At 51.2% G+C, this 15,195-nt stretch overlaps 4 protein-coding genes across 4 annotated transcripts; 2 read left to right on the plus strand and 2 right to left on the minus strand.

Annotated features, from left to right (window-relative positions):
* Positions 1-100: 100 nt before the first annotated feature.
* On the minus strand, positions 101-2,943 carry BDQ94DRAFT_147992 (5'-methylthioadenosine/S-adenosylhomocysteine nucleosidase family protein). Its single transcript, XM_026767119.1, has 3 exons — positions 2,705-2,943; positions 2,193-2,650; positions 101-2,132 (listed from the first exon to the last, which is right to left on the minus strand). Exons 1-3 carry the CDS (start codon positions 2,918-2,920, stop codon positions 182-184), a joined length of 2,625 nt encoding a protein of 874 aa, XP_026623805.1. The 5' UTR covers positions 2,921-2,943; the 3' UTR covers positions 101-181.
* Positions 2,944-3,315: 372 nt separating this feature from the next.
* BDQ94DRAFT_180815 (uncharacterized protein) lies at positions 3,316-6,599 on the plus strand (the record flags this gene model as incomplete). Its single annotated transcript, XM_026773735.1, has 2 exons — positions 3,316-4,112; positions 4,181-6,599. 2 exons carry the CDS (start codon positions 3,316-3,318, stop codon positions 6,597-6,599), a joined length of 3,216 nt encoding a protein of 1,071 aa, XP_026623806.1.
* Positions 6,600-7,260: 661 nt separating this feature from the next.
* BDQ94DRAFT_180817 (uncharacterized protein) lies at positions 7,261-10,675 on the plus strand (the record flags this gene model as incomplete). The annotated part of the gene is made up of 3 exons (XM_026773736.1): positions 7,261-9,274; positions 9,327-9,452; positions 9,503-10,675. Exons 1-3 carry the CDS (start codon positions 7,280-7,282, stop codon positions 10,673-10,675), a joined length of 3,294 nt encoding a protein of 1,097 aa, XP_026623807.1. The 5' UTR covers positions 7,261-7,279.
* A 147-nt stretch (positions 10,676-10,822) lies between these two features.
* On the minus strand, positions 10,823-15,029 carry BDQ94DRAFT_147995 (5-oxoprolinase). Its single transcript, XM_026767120.1, has 2 exons — positions 12,370-15,029; positions 10,823-12,318 (listed from the first exon to the last, which is right to left on the minus strand). The coding sequence occupies exons 1-2, from the start codon at positions 14,884-14,886 to the stop codon at positions 10,996-10,998; spliced, it is 3,840 nt and encodes a 1,279-aa protein (XP_026623808.1). The 5' UTR covers positions 14,887-15,029; the 3' UTR covers positions 10,823-10,995.
* Between the last annotated feature and the right edge of the window lie 166 nt (positions 15,030-15,195).

A 15,195-nucleotide genomic window follows, 5' to 3' on the forward strand; every position in this document is an offset into this window, starting at 1 on the left:
AACACAGGAAAGTGATGGTTATTATCATCGGATTATGGCAGATATTCCATAAAGACTGTTTTTCTCGGGTACTAACTTCAAAAGCATCTTTCAGTATGAGACCAAGTATAAGAATGTTGAGACGTCTATCAAGCATTGTTACGTTATAGATTATAAACATGCACTATATGCTCTAACTGTATCAAAATGACCACTCATCGAGCAAAGCCTTCATGCAGGCAGCCCCTGTCGCTGCAGCGTACGGTTGCCATATTTTATTCTTATGGCTATCAGCATAGTCACAAACGCCCTTCACCACTAGACAAGGCAGAATATCCCAGACCCCTGCACCCTCCATTTCAAACGCTATCACACTATCCCGCATTGCGATGAGGTCTCTGTCTAGCCCAGACTTCATGACAGTATCTCCAGATGCAATGAGACCCAAGTGAACTGCCGGAGTGGGGGTATGCCCCTGTGTGAGTGCAGCCTGGAGCCGCTTCCGTTTTACAAGGTTCTCTCTGCGGCATCCCAATTCATGACACGATAGATCAAAAACTTCGTCGCAGACCCTATTGCTGGTTGAGTCTGCGCAACTGCTGCAAGTGGTGCTGCCGTGATGTTTATGCTGATAGCTTGACTCGTAGAGTTCATCTTGCTCCACCCCTGGATATCGAGCAGTGTCATGGCCAAGCATCTGGCTTATAGCTCCCATATATGTCTTAATCTTGTTTGACATCCGCTGTTGTGCCATAGTCGTCTTTACCTTCGAAAGAAAACCACGTATAGCGGTATTGGGCCGTCCAAGCCCATCGGTAACTGATGTTTTCGGCAGGAATGCCCCAGGAATCCTTCGCCCAAAATCATGCTGGATAATTCCATCACTGACTACTATATCTCCGAGGAGGATCTCCTTGTTCCCCTTTTTGTATGGAACACCGCCACAGATTCCGACCACTAGAGCGAGCTTAATGTTCGGATAGGTTGACCGTATAGTAGAGGAGGCCTGAGACGCAACGCTTTTTCCCATTCCCGGGAGATGTACCAGAGCAGCGTGATGACGACCCACTCGACCAAGAGTGTACGTGTTCGAGTCTCCCAGCGCGTTCTGATACAGCCTTAAGTCTTCATACCGTTCATCAAACACAGCGCTAACCGCATCAACCTCTAGCGGCAAGGCACAAAATATTGCGATCGTGAAATCTTCCTGGACGGGGAAATGTGAGGTAATGACCGTCTGCTCTGAAAAGGCATGGTGGGAGGATGTCCCAATCGTCTCCGTGGTAGGAGGACTCTGGATATCCCAGTCATCTTGATAGGCCTCGGACAATCTTTTCAATGGGGAAACAATCTTCTCGTAAAGAACCCTCTGTCGGGCCTTGATCTGCTCTGCCTCTGCATACTGTTGTATTGAGTAGCCTCCAAATAGCTCAGGGTTGAGGCAGTTATTAACAGCCTCTTCATATGTAGGATGCACCATGTCCTTCAAGTTGCTTCTGTTTGCCGTTGTCCACGCCCACGTATAGTAGTCATTCATCGCAGTTTCGCTCAAGGGGAGAGGGCATTCTTCACTTGTTAAGGGCTGCTTGATGGCAATTTCGATAAGAAGAATCCCCAATGCCAGAATGTTTGGATATTGGTGCATGAGATCATCAGCATAGTAGCAGTCTGTAGGTTTAACTATCGCTCGAACCATGTTCGTTGTCAGATAAGGATGTGGTCTTTCCTGACCTGCCAGGCCAGTCTCTTCGATTAACAATTCAATGCTGTCGTGGGTCCAGGGCGCCATCATCCACGGTGAACTGTAATACTGCCAGACGGACTTGGCAATGGTATAGGCTAGATGAGACTTTCCCTTATTGGAGAGATGGGGTATTTGTCTGAGCCAGTGCCCTAGAGAATGGCCTTCAGTAGGGCGAATGCCACGGGAGGGCTTAGAATCAGGTGGTTCGATCACCTTCAGGACGTTTGATTGGATATAAAATTGTACAGGGCTCCCAAGCCGACTCCCGATCACTTTGCAGAATTCCCCCACCTCAATCCGTCTTAAGCGTTGTGATGATAAGTGCGGGCTGTGGCGTTTCGGTGAGGATAGATTACGATTTGGGGATGCGAACCCAACCTTTTTCTTGCTCTTCTGGACATCAGTTTGTCTGCGGAATCACGTCTCGGCCGTTAGTTGTGGTTTCTGCCAGCCGTGCCTTCTGTCTTACCTTGTGACTGTCACGTTCGACTCCTTCCACTGCACGAATGAGGGGGAACGCGTAGGTGGGAAGGAGTTGGCCTTAAAGACGAACTCAAAGGAAACATCGTCATCTACGATCTGGCTCTCAATACTCAGTCGCAGTCGAGTCGATTCCAAGTGTCCGGTGCGGCAGCCACATGTAGCGTAGGTCTGTAGCTGATTGTAGAGGATTTCGTTCAAGTACCCTGGGTATCCGACATTGTGATCGTCCTGATGTTCCTCGGTATAGAGTGGCTCTGTTTCGTCCACCGTCAAGCAATCGGAAATCAGTCGCAAGAGAGCATGGTATTCTGGGCTATGTAGGGCAAAATGCTTCAAGCTTTCCTGTGTCTCTCTAATGACAGTCTGTCTGATTCTGCTCGTGGAATCCTTGTAACTACGGATTCTGTTCAGAGCCCGAAATCGATCTGCCTCGTTCCGCGACGTCTGAGTAGTGAGTTAGTGCACAACGTATGGGGTCGCTCGTCTGGGGAGACCCACTGAGCACGCTTTATCGATAATCTCGAATATCTTCAGCAATCTCTCTCGCGCAAGGGCTGTCTCGCTGATAGTTGGGATGTGCTGGGATAGAACGAACAGCTCGCAGCCCAGCGTACCGTAAACCTTATTACGCGTCTGTTGCCCTATCAGGATGGCTTGGTTACTGATCCACGGTAGTACTTGACCGCCCAGATCCAGGACATCTTCCTCGTCCATGAGGCATGATAAGGCTGGATAACTGCAGCATGAGAACGGAGATGTTTGTTGAAACAGTCAGCGGGGGCGGGGTAACCTGGCAAGGTGCAGCACGTGTTGAGCTAAGCCCAAATGGACCAGACACTCCAACTGGGGCTGATCGAGATTGCCAAACTCATACTAGTACTCAAGTTATGGCAGACCAGGTTACCATCTATGAGGCCACGCTGGCCTGTCACCGGGTCTTTCGAGACTCGGCTGCTGTGCCTACTCTTCGAGAATGGGCAGAGAACCGTCTAGCCGATCTGAACCTGTGGGCTAGTGGAGCCGGGGCCTTGAAGTTCGGAAAAGCATCCCTCGATGCTAGACTGTCCTCAAACCCGGACGCAAAAATATTTGTGGTGAATCTTCTGGGAATGCTGCAGGCATTTGTGGAACGGTGCGTTGAGACAGGTACTGTCGAGTCATCACATTTAGCAGAAAGGACGAGGAATGACTTCTTCCTAGGAACCGACGGACACACTGATACGTTAGATCAGGCTATGCAGGATGTGAAATCCATTATTGGCCAACTCAGTCGGATCACAACTTCCATTCGCAAGGCTGGCACTAATGCTCGGATTCAGAAAGCTGATGCTTCTTACGACCCTGATCATCCGCAGGTCAAAGCTTTGAGAATTCATCTACAGCTGCTGTTACTATCAAGACCTACTAATAATGGCACTCTGCGGGTACTGATTTCTTCGCATGGCGTGGTATTGACTTCGCCCGTAGATGAGACCATTGTGACCGATTCGCGGTCATTGACTGTTATTCAGCAACGACTCATCGAAGCGAACCTTAAACGGAGAAATCGATTTTTGTATGCTCAGCGTCATGCAATCAAGCTATCCGATGGGGATCCTACAGTATCGACATCGATACAAACCCCTCAAAAAGCACCCCCGCCACCGGGTGCCAACCCCTTCGCAAGGTCGACGGAAGAGCCTGAACTACCAAAAGTGTATAGCACAACAACTGCAACGGATGTACAAGATCCAATTCAGTTACCAACGCGATCCAGTGCCCAGCCAACGACCACAGTCATATCTGCAATAAGTTCTCGTGTGACATATCCCAAACCTCCACCACTTAGGAGTGATCAAAATATTTTCCAGTGTCCGTGCTGTTGCCAGACATTGCCAGCTTCCGTGGGCAGAGGAAGTCAGTGGAAGTACGTATTGATACTCTCGGCATCGGTTTTACAACTCATCAAAAGCAATTTAGAAAACATCTCTCCAGAGATATTCTTCCTTACACATGTATTCTAGAAGATTGCCCTCGTCCCGAAAGGCTTTATCATACAAAGGATCTCTGGCTGTCGCACATGCTCACAGATCATCGCGGCACTTCCCACTGGGTTTGCCTCGCATGCAATGGCTCGAGCGAACGACGGGTGTTTTTTGAAGACTCGGCATTGACTGAACATTTAGAGCAAAAGCATTCAAGGGGTATCAAACCCCAGCAAATCCCCATGTTGGCCTCTGCCTGGCGCCGAAAACAGCCACCCTCTATCGAATCATGTCCACTCTGTGGGTTGACAGACCCGGATTTTAATGTCATTTTGAACCATATTGCCGAGCATCTGCATGCATTCTCGCTTAGGGCCTTGCCATGGGCACAGGGAGACTTTGAATGTAATGGTAACTCATACGGTGACTATTACGAAGATCATCCTTATTTTGACACAGGACGATCGGACGATACAGGAAGAGTGGGATCCGGGTCTACTGAATTATCTGAGCAGATGAGTCTGGAAGACCTGCCTGTCATGGAATCTCGCAAGATGCCAACTGAAAACAACCACTTGACAGAAGACAAGATACGCTGCATTTCAGAAGACCCGAATGGTAACGAAGATATGATGGCTGCGTTCTTAGCTGGCATCGAGAACCAAGATCCTGTAACGGCACCCTTTCAAACCCCACCATCGCCAGGCCGCTCTGATAGTGGGCCACCCCTCACCGAAGAAGAAAGCATCCGGCTCCTCGACATGCATTCCGTTCCATCATTAAGTGTTATAGACCCTAGATATTTGGATCGTGACCACTCCTCGGCCATTCGAGCGCCACTGCCAGCCCCATCTGACAGCGAATCCTCCACAGACGAAGAGGATGAACACCAAGCAACTCTATCCCATCAGCCTGCATCTTCATCTCCATCCAGACCACGCTCGGATTCTAATGAAGAGCCTGCATCGCCGGGTTTCCTATCACCATCTGTGGCCCAGGAAGAGTTCTTGTCGCCCGCCCTATCACGTTATGCTGATCTCGATGGAACTTCTATAACCAGAGTCATGAAGGCTGAAGGCGCTATAAAAGGTGGGGCAGAAGCTGCTGGGTTTCTTTCGGGATCTGGAATGCTTTCTCGCCATATCACGCTACCGCAAGGTAATGCTCGGCCTGGCGAGTTGTCGAATTTTTCTCTAGTCATTTATGATGAGGATGATTTTCAGCATTCGTTAGCAACACTCTTTGGCAAATGTTCTCGATGGGTTTCGATGCTTTTGGAACACTCCAATCATGCGCCCTGTCTCTCGCTTGGTGAACTGAACGAGCATATTGCTGATCGATTCCGCAATGCCATACTGGATGGGTCCGACGTCGATGGACTCCTTGCCAACCCCTTTTATCGGAAAGATACCTTTATTTCCGTTACGATGACCATGGTATGGGAATTTATATTTACACGATATCTCTTTGGTTTGGAAAGGCCGATACGCTCAGCAATCAAGCGGCTGGAGAAGGAATTGTCTCAGACTTTACCACAAGAAGCAGTTTATCGCTGGCGAGCCACGACGTTGTCTTTATTGGCACAGGATATCGAGTTGAAAGAGCAGCAAGAACGTGATATTGAAGCGATTTCGATAACAATAATCGATACACTTATGTCTATGCTAACGGTCGGGAGACCACATGAGCCTCCCCTGCGCAATGAGCTCCACGAGGTATTGCGTAGCGCTGTGGACCTCTCTTTTGAAATGCGTACGCAGCTGGCAGATTACATTATGTTACCTCCTCTTCTGCCTGAGTATGACATTCAGAGAAATTTGACAAACCAGATTTTCTTCAACTCCTCCTTAATGCATGATCAGAGCGGCGTGTATGCATCAGATGAAGAAGCAGAAACCGAACATGCGGTTGTTCGTTTAGTCCTTTTCCCATTGGTAGTGAAAAAGGGCGACGACCAGGGCAGAGGAGACGAAGAAGTGATTGTTTATCCAGCTCAAGTCGTGGTAGCAGAAAAGCAGAGCAAAAGGTCGGCTCCTGAAACTGAGATCGAAGCCCAAGCCCCTGGCTCTCCTGGGGGCACAGACTACTTCGCCGAATCCAATGCCCAAATTGCTGAAGATGCTGCAGGGGTGAAGGAGCAGCGCAAGGCTGAAACCTTTGACCTGAAGGATAAACTGAGAGCCACTAAGAGAAGCCGTGAAAGGCTGCTACAAAGAAAGGTGGAATTGATGGCTGACTCCCAGAAACGCTCCTATGATGTCCCTGGTGAGAGCCAATTTGGTCAAAATGAGAGTATCGAGTCCCCTGCAAAAGAAGCAGAGGAAAGTCCTTCCACTAGCCCGAGTGCTGACACCTCCTTCCCCGGTCAAAATGACGCTGCGGTGGATAATGTATTCGACGAGGTGGAAGATATAGTTGTCATCTTCTAATTTTGTCCTCTTTTGGCTGCCATACCTACTTTAGGTTGACAGGGTGGTCTGCTAGGGTGTTTGGTTAGCACTTGCTTGATACGATGGTTGTCTCAATAACGCTTCATTGGAATTCCTAAGGAGCAATTATAAATTTATGCGAAATTTGTTTAAAAGGGTGCTACGCCACTGCCACCCATTTGTCTTGATGTAGTCCAGCATATTCCCGACTTGGATGAGCTGGCTCGGGATTATCAGATCCAAGGTATCGCGGTGAAGCAGGGTAAGCATTCGGTTGACTGGCGCTTTTCCGTTGAACCGGAAAAACTTCACTTTCGTACCAATAGCCACTGCTCCAAATACGTTTTCGGAATGGTTGAGAGTTTGTTGAAGATCATCAAGGAATTGGCCATCGTGGCACCTTCAAAGCCAAATTTGTAGAGTTGCCCATAGGAAAACCACGCGTGTACTAGTATCCCCTGCCATAGCAAGCGGTCTGTAGCGCCCGACTGAAGAGCTCCTGGCCAATAACTGGCCCATTACTTCCCCGCGGCCACACGCAACCACACTGGTAGTCCGCCAACATGCTCCCGACTAGCAGACATATCTATTGACCCTCTCCTGAGACATCCATCTAAATCCAGATTCATCGTTCTCCAATTATTTCTCTTCCAAAGGGCACAAGTGTGCCACCTCTCAGGATGGTGTCTAATGTCTACTGTCCGTTTTGTGGGGTGATCCTGCTGCCCGATCCGTATGGTCCAGACTCCCCACAGTCCGGCGCCCGCCCTTGGTACGCGCAGGTTCGGGGTATCTACTCGACCAATCCTGGCGTCGATCACATTAAAACTACTGGGGTAGGAATAGTACGCGGTCGGAAAAGCCTCCATGCGCCACTGGACAGCAATCGAGTCTATGGCGATGTAGCACCTGACGACCTGGATGAATGGAGGCTTTGCGAACGATCGGATAGTCAATGGTGCTTTGGATTTCATGAGTCCTGTTGGAAACTGCTCACTCTTAGGCTCCAACATGGGCGAGTCGAATCGCCATCACTAACTGACGTGGCAATTGCCGACATGGTCTTCTACCAACTCTACTGCACTCCGTGCCTCGAAGGCTCCATCTTCCACTTCGGCCATGACTATGCGGGCGCTGCGCAAACACATAGAATTCGCGGGCGGATACAGCCGGTGGATTTGGACTCCCATCTTTATGCTGACCCCTGTGCGATCTCTGGTATGGCTTATCCGACTGATTCCATTTCTGCTTCGGAGAATTCGATGAGCAGCTCAGGGAGATACTTGTCGCACCCCAACTCAAGAGTAGGAAGCCTTACAGAGGTGGGGAAAAGGAGGTATCATGCCTTTAGTAGCCTCTCAACTGAGCTGCTGCTTGAGTTCTTTTCATATGTACCCTTTGAACAGCTTCTCACTCTGAGGCTCGTATGCCGCGACCTAGCGGTACTCGCAGATATATCTATGCTTCCACAGTCGTATTGGCGGAGTAGGTTCCTTCTGGGCCAGGAGGCTGACTTTGTTTTCCCCTGTCTTTCAGAAACACAAGATTGGTTCAAACTTTTCTTCGCTACGAGGGCATCTTTGAAAGCTGCCACGCCACCACTAGTCAATCGAAAGAGAATCCGGGACCTACTGGAGCCCATGGCGTCCCTTGTGGACCTAGACTCCATTTTTCGACGCGGTCCCGGCGGACTGGACTATTCTCCGGCGCCAATGCGAGGGAACGACTTCACTCTGGTTGATATTGAAGCGGGCCCACAGCTAGCGAAGGTTGTGGGCTACTTTTCAGGCCAGCTGGCATATAATGATGAAGATTGCCCCCTACAAGAGGGATGTCGTGTGCTCTACCGAAAGGCACAGCCCTTCATGTTCCCGCAGGAAAAGCACAGAAGACGAATTGGTATATCAACTGTCAAGATCGGCGCACGGCGTTTCATTTCTGGTATCAGTTTATTCCCGCCGGACGAAGGCAACTGTGTTGGTCGATTGATTGGTTACCGCAATCCAGGTACCGAAACCTGTATAGACGTGCCGAAGAACCTCTTCATCAGGGCGTTTCGCGTGGCATTTTACTCGGAAGGCTTGATGGTGATTCAGTTACAGTACGATAACTCTGCTCCATCATGCTGGCTTGGTGATAGCAACGGCCCAGGGATGGCTCAAGGAACACTGCAGATTCCGAAAAGACCAAACCAGTACCACTTGCTGGCCGACGTAGACCGGTTTAAGATTGTTTCACTTGGCCTTACTGAATCGACTGATGCCCATCAGGGGTCTTTGCATCGTTCTCCTTCGGACGTGAAGGACTCGCTTCGCGCGCATTCCCAGTTGTGGGCTCCTCATGCACCCATGTATGAGGGCTTGTCTGTCAGCCTTCTCTTACCGCCTGAGCCACCCCGTGCCTTTAAACCGTTGTCGAATATGGACTTCGGTGGCCCAGGTGGTAGATATCTGATGTCCTTGACCAGACGGGACTTTCACGTGACATCTTACCCCCACCCTCTTATAGGCATGGGCTATCACTACGCCGACGGAAAGTCGGTTTTCTTTGGTTCTACTGGTGGTTGTGCCATTTCAATTCCCATCAATGGCCCGAATGGCGAACGTATCAGCGGGGTAAGCATTGTGGAAGACAACCGTCACTTCGTTCAGTCTGAAGGACTTGGTGGGCTACAGGTCTGCGCTTCTCTGTTCCCAAGCATCCGTGCACCACGCTAACCTTGTGAAGGTGTCAACAAACTATGGACGATCTGTTATACTGGCTCCCCTTTGCTATCGGCTCAAAGCATCCATTACACCGATACCAAGCTTGCCGCTCGGTCATCACATCACAGGACTTGCTGCCCACCAGAAGGTAGGTAGAGCTTCAAGAACTAGTTCGAACAATAGCTGAGTAAGTGACAGACATACGGAACCCAATTTATCCAACTCGGTATCCAATCACAGTTCTGTGACGGACCACCCACAATCCCACACATCATAGACCGCGAATGTCATCAGGTGCCGGTTGATCAAATTCGATACGATGAAAAATTCTCTCATTTTATCAACAGCACCAATCCAGGTAACTATCAAACTTATGCATCACTAAAGGGAATCCGGAAAATCCAGGCATCCGCTGGCATCTCAGGTTGGTCACGCCCACCAAATGGCATCTCCGGCCTGAAGCTTGAGTATCACAACCATCCCAGTCCAGCCATTGTTGGACAGTGGATGAATGAACTCGAAGATGGGTTTGATATATCACCAGACGAAGAAATCCAGTCAGTCACCGTGTGGATCACTCCTCTGGGCTTTTCCGCTGAGTCTCCGGGGTTGGAAGTGGGTCAAGTCGCAGCCATACGCTTTGAAACAACATGTGCGCGCAGTGTGACTTTTCGATCTCCGCTCCCTCATCCCTTCCCCGCCGCTGGAATGATACGAAATGAATACCAACGTTGCTTCGATGAGGATCTAACAGCTATCTCATGGATCTTCAATGAATCTTCGGACCGCGTCCGAGCAGTAAATTCTCCCCACAAAAACCGCAGACCTGAAATACTTGTCCCAGAAGTCTCTCCCCCTTTTGACCAGGTACGGAAGCTCTACTTCGAGACACGGAATGACAACACCGCGCCCGAAAGGATAGCCACCGTCGAAGCCTACTTTCGAGCCCGCGCTATCATTGGGCTGCTCTTCGTCTATACGTCAGGTCTCATGGCAAGCACGGGTGATATAGACACCGACTCCCGCCAGGCCATTCATATTGCACGGGATGGTGATATTGTCGGCATGTCAGCTACAGTCGCAGGGTCTGAGCTGGTTGAGATTGACTTCGAGGTCGAATACAACACATCACCCAAATGCCAGAGGCTTAGTCTCGCCTTCGAACCGCCGTACACCCCGGAAACAGCTGTGGATTATGGGTGGCGAGATGTATGGTGTAAGGATAGGGCAGCTGTGGATTGCACCACCCGGCAGCGCGGGAGCGACCAAGTATACGTGGCCCCGAGCAACTCAAGGATTACTGGAATTTACGTTGGGTGCCAAAATTTTCGCAACGTGGGGGCAATATACGAGCCAGTTATTTCCCAATAGGACTGTGTATATGAATAATCAGCGGAGTTGAAAGTAAAGCTGGTAGCAATAGATAACTGACATATGTCATGCTTGAAATGTGGACTACTAGCATCCCAAACTACATCATCATTGTACTTTCAGGCGGGGTGGATAATTTATCCTGAATTCCTGCAATCCATCGGAGGAATTTGGCATCACGTAAATGATAGAGCACAAGCTATGCGGTATTAACACATCGAGATAATCGTATTCTCTCCAATGGTAATATAACAATCATATAATCCTAGTACCCGAATACCCATACATGCTCATATAAACATCGTGAAACATTATACCCATCATGCAGATACAGCTCCCCATCCACCTCCACCAGCAGTGTTAATTACAATGCGATCATGCGTCTTCATAGACACCGTGTTCTTTCCTCCGATATTGACCACGCGCTCCACACCCGTATCCACGTCCTTCGTGACCCAAAGGTTCATTCCGGGCTGCGCATCCTCGCCACCCTCGAGTCCGTACGGGCGGTATACACGACGCTCAGAAAGAATAGAAACTTCCATCGGCGAGAGGAACTCGATATCTCTAACCACACCGTCGCCACCAGGGTTCTTTCCCTTTCCACCGGATCCCTCCCGAAGGGTGAACTGTCGAAGAAGGGTCGGGTAGCGCTTCTCCAGAATCTCCGGATCGGTGATACGCGTGTTGGTCATGTGCACGTGGATACCGGACTCGCCGCTCCAAGTGGGACCGGCACCACTGCCTCCGGCGATGGTCTCATAGTAGCCGAAACCAGGGATAGTCTCGCCGGTTTCAGGGTCACGCTTGGAGTTGGTGCCAAAGGTCAGGTTGTTGCAGCATCCTTGGGAGGCGGCACAGGCGCGGAAGGCTTTGAGCACAACATCGGTGATACGCTGAGAGGTTACCACGTTTCCACCGACCACAGCGGCAGACTTAGTGGGGGACAGGATGCTAGGAGAGGGGACTTGGATGTCGATAGGTGCCAGGCAGCCCTGGTTCAGGGGCATGTCTGCGTTGATCATGCAGCGCAGGCAGTAGATGATGGCCGAGTGGGTGATAGCGATGGGTGCGTTCCATCCGCCGTATACCTCAGGACCGGTACCGTCAAAGTCGAACACAGCGGAACCATCCGAGCCGTTGATAGTGACCTTCAGCTTGATCGGAGTACCGTCGTCCATGTAGTCGACTGCCTCCAATGGTTGACCGCCGAACTTCTTGTGGAGGTCCTTGAGAAGGTTGCGCACTGCTGTCTCAGCGGTGGCTTGGATAGCATACATGTACTTCTGCACTGTCTCGACTCCGTATTCCGCAAACAAGGCTTGGATCAGCGAGATACCGCGGGTGTTGGCTGCAATTTGTGCTTTCAAGTCAGACAGGTTATCGCTGACGCATCTGGCTCCGGAGCAGCCTTCGTACTGGGCCGGCTTGTGAACCAACAGCTCCATCATGCGCTCCTCATCAAAGACACCGTTGCTGACGATCTTGTCGCCTTCGATTGCAGCACCCTCCTGCCAGAGCTCGGTGGACTTTGGTGGCATTGAGCCTGGAAGGATGCCGCCAATATCTGCGTGGTGGCCACGGGAAGCCACATAGAACATGATCTCGGTGCCACCCGGCCGGTCGAAGACGGGTGTAATGACCTATTGCTGTTAGCTGGTTCAGGCTGATTGGTGAGCGCGCAATTAACTTACGGTGATATCAGGCAAGTGTGTGCCACCGCTGCTAGGATGGTTTGCTACTAGTACATCACCGTCATGCAAATTACCGAGCCATTTCTGGTGTTGGTAGCGGACCGCAAACTGCATGGAGCCAAGATGCACCGGAACGTGCGGTGCGTTGGCAACAAGTCCTCCATCAGGAGAGAAAAGGGCGCAAGAGAAGTCGAGACGCTCCTTGATGTTTGTAGATACGGAGGTCTTCTGGAGCGTGCGACCCATCTGTTCGGCAATAGACATGAAACGATGGCCGAAGATACTGAGCCGGATAGGGTCAATACCTGAGGACCCACCCTCAATGCCATTGACATTAGGGAGCTCCTCGAGGTCGATGACTATGCAGGTCTCCAGAATACTAGCGACGGCATTCGGGGCCACCACGACGGTTTGTGTCTCGTCAATGATAACTGCAGGGCCATGCACACGGGTATTTTTCTCGAGCTTGTCCAAGAGATAGACGGGAGTATTGATCCGCTCTGATTGACCGTCAAAGTACGCCTTGGAGATGTTGTCCGGACCTCCGCTGACATCCTTCAGGGTAGCTTCCCTCAGTTGCACGAGGGGGCTCTTTTCCGTCCGGACCTTTGAGCAGGCAATCGTGCGGACACGAATATCATCCACCAGAACTGCTCTGTCAGAGTTGAATCCGAATTCTCTGCGGTGTCTGGCACGGAATTGCTCGAGGAAATCGGAGTCATCCTCAGGCTTCAAGATCATCAGGCTGGTATCTGAACCCTCATAGCGCAAGTTAAGATACAGGTCGTGGCGAACTTGGTCGGCCGAAAAGCCTTGCTCCTGCATGTCTTCAGTAGACGCCTTGATCATAGCTTCGAAGCGCTTGTCAAGTGTCGACTGGGAGGTCGAGTACTCAGTGGAGACCGGCTCTTGCGATTCCTTGACCACCTCAGCCAGCGCCAAGCCGTACGCCGAAAGGACAGAGGAGAACTTGTGGATGATAACGCGGGAAATTCCCAAGGATGCCGCAACAGTACAAGCGTGTTGACCACCAGCACCGCCAAAGCATGCCAGGTGGTGGGACGCAGTTTCGAAACCGCGAGCTTCCGTCAGGTTACGAATTGGACGAGCCATCGACTCATCAGCCACCTTCAGAAAACCTAGGGCCACCTCCTCCGCCGTGAACTCCGATTGGCCCTTCTCCTTTCTCTCGGTGTTTATCTTCTGCGTTAACTCGTTAAAGAGCTTGGTCGTAATCTCAATGTCAAGGGGCTGATCTTCATTGGGTCCGAAGATGTGAGGGAAATATTCTGGCAGCAGTCGGCCGAGGAACAGGTTGGCGTCGGTGACGGTCAGAGGACCGCCTTTGCGGTAGCAGGCAGGACCCGGATGGGCTGACGCCGACTCAGGACCGACGTAGAAGAGGCCGTTACGCCATGAGAGGATGGAACCACCACCGGCAGCAACGGTGTTGATGTCGAGCTGAGGAGACTGGATAAGGACACCGGCCACCTTGGATCCGAAGACATGCTCGAGGTGACCGTCGAACCGTGACACGTCCGTCGACGTACCACCCATGTCAAATCCGATGACAGGGGTCTTCTCCTCCGGATCCCAGCTCGTCGCAGCAAAGCCAACCACACCAGCAGCAGGGCCAGACAAAATCGCTTTCAGCCCGCTGAACCTGCGAAAGTCGACCAGCCCGCCGTCAGACTGCATAAACTCAAATCGGCATTCATGCTGCTTCTCGAGCCCGCCCTCGAAGCTGGCCGAAATCGAGTCAATGTATGTTTTGATGACAGGCGTCAGATAGGCATCCGCAGCGGCAGACATGCCTCGAGGGACCACCTTAATCATGGGCTGGAGTTTGGATGACAAGGTAACCGAGAAGCCCATGCTCTCGGCTAGCTCCCCGATTATGCGCTCGTGCTCAGGGTAGGCGAAGGAGTGTACGAGAGCAACCGAAAGGGATTGATAACCCTTCTCCTTCAACTGTTGTAATACTGGGCGCACCTCCTCGATGTCCAGTTCTTGTACTACCCGGAACTTTTCACCCGTTGTTCCCTCCACTATGCGAGCATTTTTAAAACAATCTTTGTCGGCGAGGGGGTGGCATGGTACGACACGCTCATTAATTTCCACCACTTGCTCCGGCAAAACTCCGGGTCTAGCCATTGAGAGATCGAAGATATTTGGTCGTGATTGGTCGCCAATTTTCAGCAGGTCACGGAAGCCTTTGGTGGTGAGGAGCACGGACCGCGCTCCCTTACGCTCCAACAGCGCATTTGTAGCGACTGTGGTTCCCATGCGTAAGCTTCCAATGCGATCGAGTTTCAACGGTTGGCCTCGCGGGTGTGACTCGCCCGTGACGAGCTCAAGAATCTGGCGAATTCCCTCCGTCGGAGCATCTTGGTAGTGACCAGGGTCGACGGAGAGCAGTTTGAGGATGATGTCGGGGCGACCTGGGACCACGGCGTGGACGTCAGTGAAGGTACCACCGCGATCGATGGAGATGGTGATCTTGTCTGACCCGGGCATGATGAAGGGGGGGATGAAGAGGGATGGAGAGGAAAGAGGGAGGATGAAGAAAGACAAGAAGGAAGGGGAAAGGGGTATCAATGGCTGTTTTCAACTCCAGCATGGATTGAGGGGCATTCCCCAGGTTAAAATAACTGGGGGATGCGATAAGCCATTCCGCTGTCGTCACCGGACCTCCCACTATGTCCGCAATCGTTCATTGGTCGTGAGTCACGTGTCGGCCCGATGCAACCCCGGATCGGGGCTGCCGGACCGATCAGGCCGAATGCGATAACGGATGCTGATAACATTCCAGATAAGCAGGGGAGT

Source organism: Aspergillus welwitschiae (genome assembly GCF_003344945.1).
Source record: "Aspergillus welwitschiae strain CBS 139.54b unplaced genomic scaffold BDQ94scaffold_27, whole genome shotgun sequence".
Taxonomy (NCBI): domain Eukaryota; kingdom Fungi; phylum Ascomycota; class Eurotiomycetes; order Eurotiales; family Aspergillaceae; genus Aspergillus; species Aspergillus welwitschiae.

Excerpts from the sequence above, each read along its gene's own strand:
- BDQ94DRAFT_147992 (XM_026767119.1), bottom strand. The coding sequence starts at position 2,920 with ATGGACGAGGAAGATGTCCTGGATCTGGGCGGTCAAGTACTACCGTGG. Across the intron at positions 2,651-2,704 it reads TTATCGATAAAGCGTGCTCA|ACGTCGCGGAACGAGGCAGA; the intron begins GTGGGTCTCCCC and ends CTCACTACTCAG. Across the intron at positions 2,133-2,192 it reads TCGAACGTGACAGTCACAAG|ACAAACTGATGTCCAGAAGA; the intron begins GTAAGACAGAAG and ends GTGATTCCGCAG.
- BDQ94DRAFT_147995 (XM_026767120.1), bottom strand. The coding sequence starts at position 14,886 with ATGCCCGGGTCAGACAAGATCACCATCTCCATCGATCGCGGTGGTACC. Across the intron at positions 12,319-12,369 it reads CACACTTGCCTGATATCACC|GTCATTACACCCGTCTTCGA; the intron begins GTAAGTTAATTG and ends TAACAGCAATAG.